At 35.1% G+C, this 1,690-nt stretch overlaps 1 protein-coding gene across 1 annotated transcript in view; it reads left to right on the top strand.

Moving 5' to 3' along the window:
• The window catches only part of LOC106881062 (coiled-coil domain-containing protein 191), a 25,279-nt gene extending 23,589 nt beyond the window's left edge, over positions 1–1,690 (top strand). Inside the window, exon 8 of the mRNA XM_014931274.2 lies at positions 780–1,690. Coding sequence (XP_014786760.1) covers positions 780–933 — 154 coding nt within the window. The 3' untranslated portion in view covers positions 934–1,690. The remainder of the gene's footprint in view (positions 1–779) is intronic.

A 1,690-nucleotide genomic window follows, 5' to 3' on the forward strand; every position in this document is an offset into this window, starting at 1 on the left:
TATATATATATATATATATATTTTTTTATTTATTTATTTATGATGGTGCTTCTAGCATGGCTGCAGATAAATGACTGAAACAAATAAAAGAGTATATATAGGGTAACATTACATCAGAAGTTAAGTTTCTAGATCTAATCTCAGACGAGAAATGTAGAAATAGAATAAATAGTAGGGTTCAAGGGCTAGTAAGGAAACCTTTATGTGACCACTTGACTTGTGACCTATGTATGACATAAGGCAGCTAATTGATAGGATTGTTAGAATATCAGATCAAATGCTTTGTTTTATTTGTATATTCATATGTGTGTGTAGTTAAGACGCTTGCTTCACAAGCCATTTATGTGCCACCTGCAATGGTGTCAGTTACGTGACACCAGTATCAACCACGATTACAATTTTACTTGGCTTGATGAGTCTTCTGAAACACAGCATTTCACCAAAGAGTAAAATAATAATTCCAGCTTACAGTAAGGGTCCTGGGTTCAGTTCCAACACATTCCTTGTACTCTGATATTGACTTTGCCTTTTATCTCTCAGGAGGCAATAAATAAATTACCAATCAAGAACACTGTATTGGCAGAACTGTGACTGGGTCAGGGGAGCTACTTTGTTGTATCTGTTGTGGCTCTGTGTTATAATGACAATATTGGTGCCAAGCTGAGTTGGTCCATGTCAGAGATGCTTCCCTGGGATTAATACTGACAGTGGAGATACCAATGATGCCAGTGCCACAGACAATAATACCTTTACAATTATTTCTTTGTATATTTTTACAGACATCTACTTCAGAAAATGCTGAATTCTTGGAAACTTTTACCTGATATTCAAAGAAAGGAACAGGAGCGTCATCAAAGAAAAAATGAACTACGCCACAAAGTGGCAATGCTTCTGCCAGACTTCTATGCTAGTATTGACAGTCAAGTGGAATAACATGGAGAACTAGTTGTGTGTATGTGACGGGCAGATGTAAAAATATCATCATATCCACTTAAAAAGGTTTTGTCTTGTACGTTTTCCCAGTCACTGAAAAGTTATGGAAGAAATCCAGAAGTATGAAACAGTGGATCATAGTTATTTGCCTCTGATCAGGGCTTCTCAGGAGACATGATGACAATGACGATGATAGTGATGCTGACAAAACGGCAATTATGATGATGGTCATGACTGCAATGGCAATAGTGATGATGATGACAATGTCAATGATAATGATGACAGTTGTGATACTGCAGCTGATGATAACAATGATGAGGATACATGTACACGCATGTGTACACACATGCACAAAGCCATTCAGGAAAGCTGAGTTTGCTTCTTTTTTTTTTGTAATTTCATTTGAGAGAAATAGACATTGGCTGTAAATTGGAATAAATCTGTTCCATTTCTTTTTCACCAATTCCATAGAATCATACAGCACTGTTAAAATATACATACATATCTTTATGTAACCAAAAATAAAAAAAAATCAACCAACAGAAATCATTGTGAAAGTATCAACTGAAGAATTTTCATTCAATGGTGGTGCCCCAGCATGACCAGAGGTCACAGGCTGAAGGTGGTAAAAGAGTAAAATAATAATTCCAGCTTACAGTAAGGATGGAAAAAAAATATTTCCTGACATTCAAGAAATATTTACTTTGTATGTTCTTAATTTTAATACTGAAATAAACGAAGCATTAATTTATTGAAA

Source organism: Octopus bimaculoides, chromosome 5 (genome assembly GCF_001194135.2).
Source record: "Octopus bimaculoides isolate UCB-OBI-ISO-001 chromosome 5, ASM119413v2, whole genome shotgun sequence".
In the NCBI taxonomy this organism is placed as follows: domain Eukaryota; kingdom Metazoa; phylum Mollusca; class Cephalopoda; order Octopoda; family Octopodidae; genus Octopus; species Octopus bimaculoides.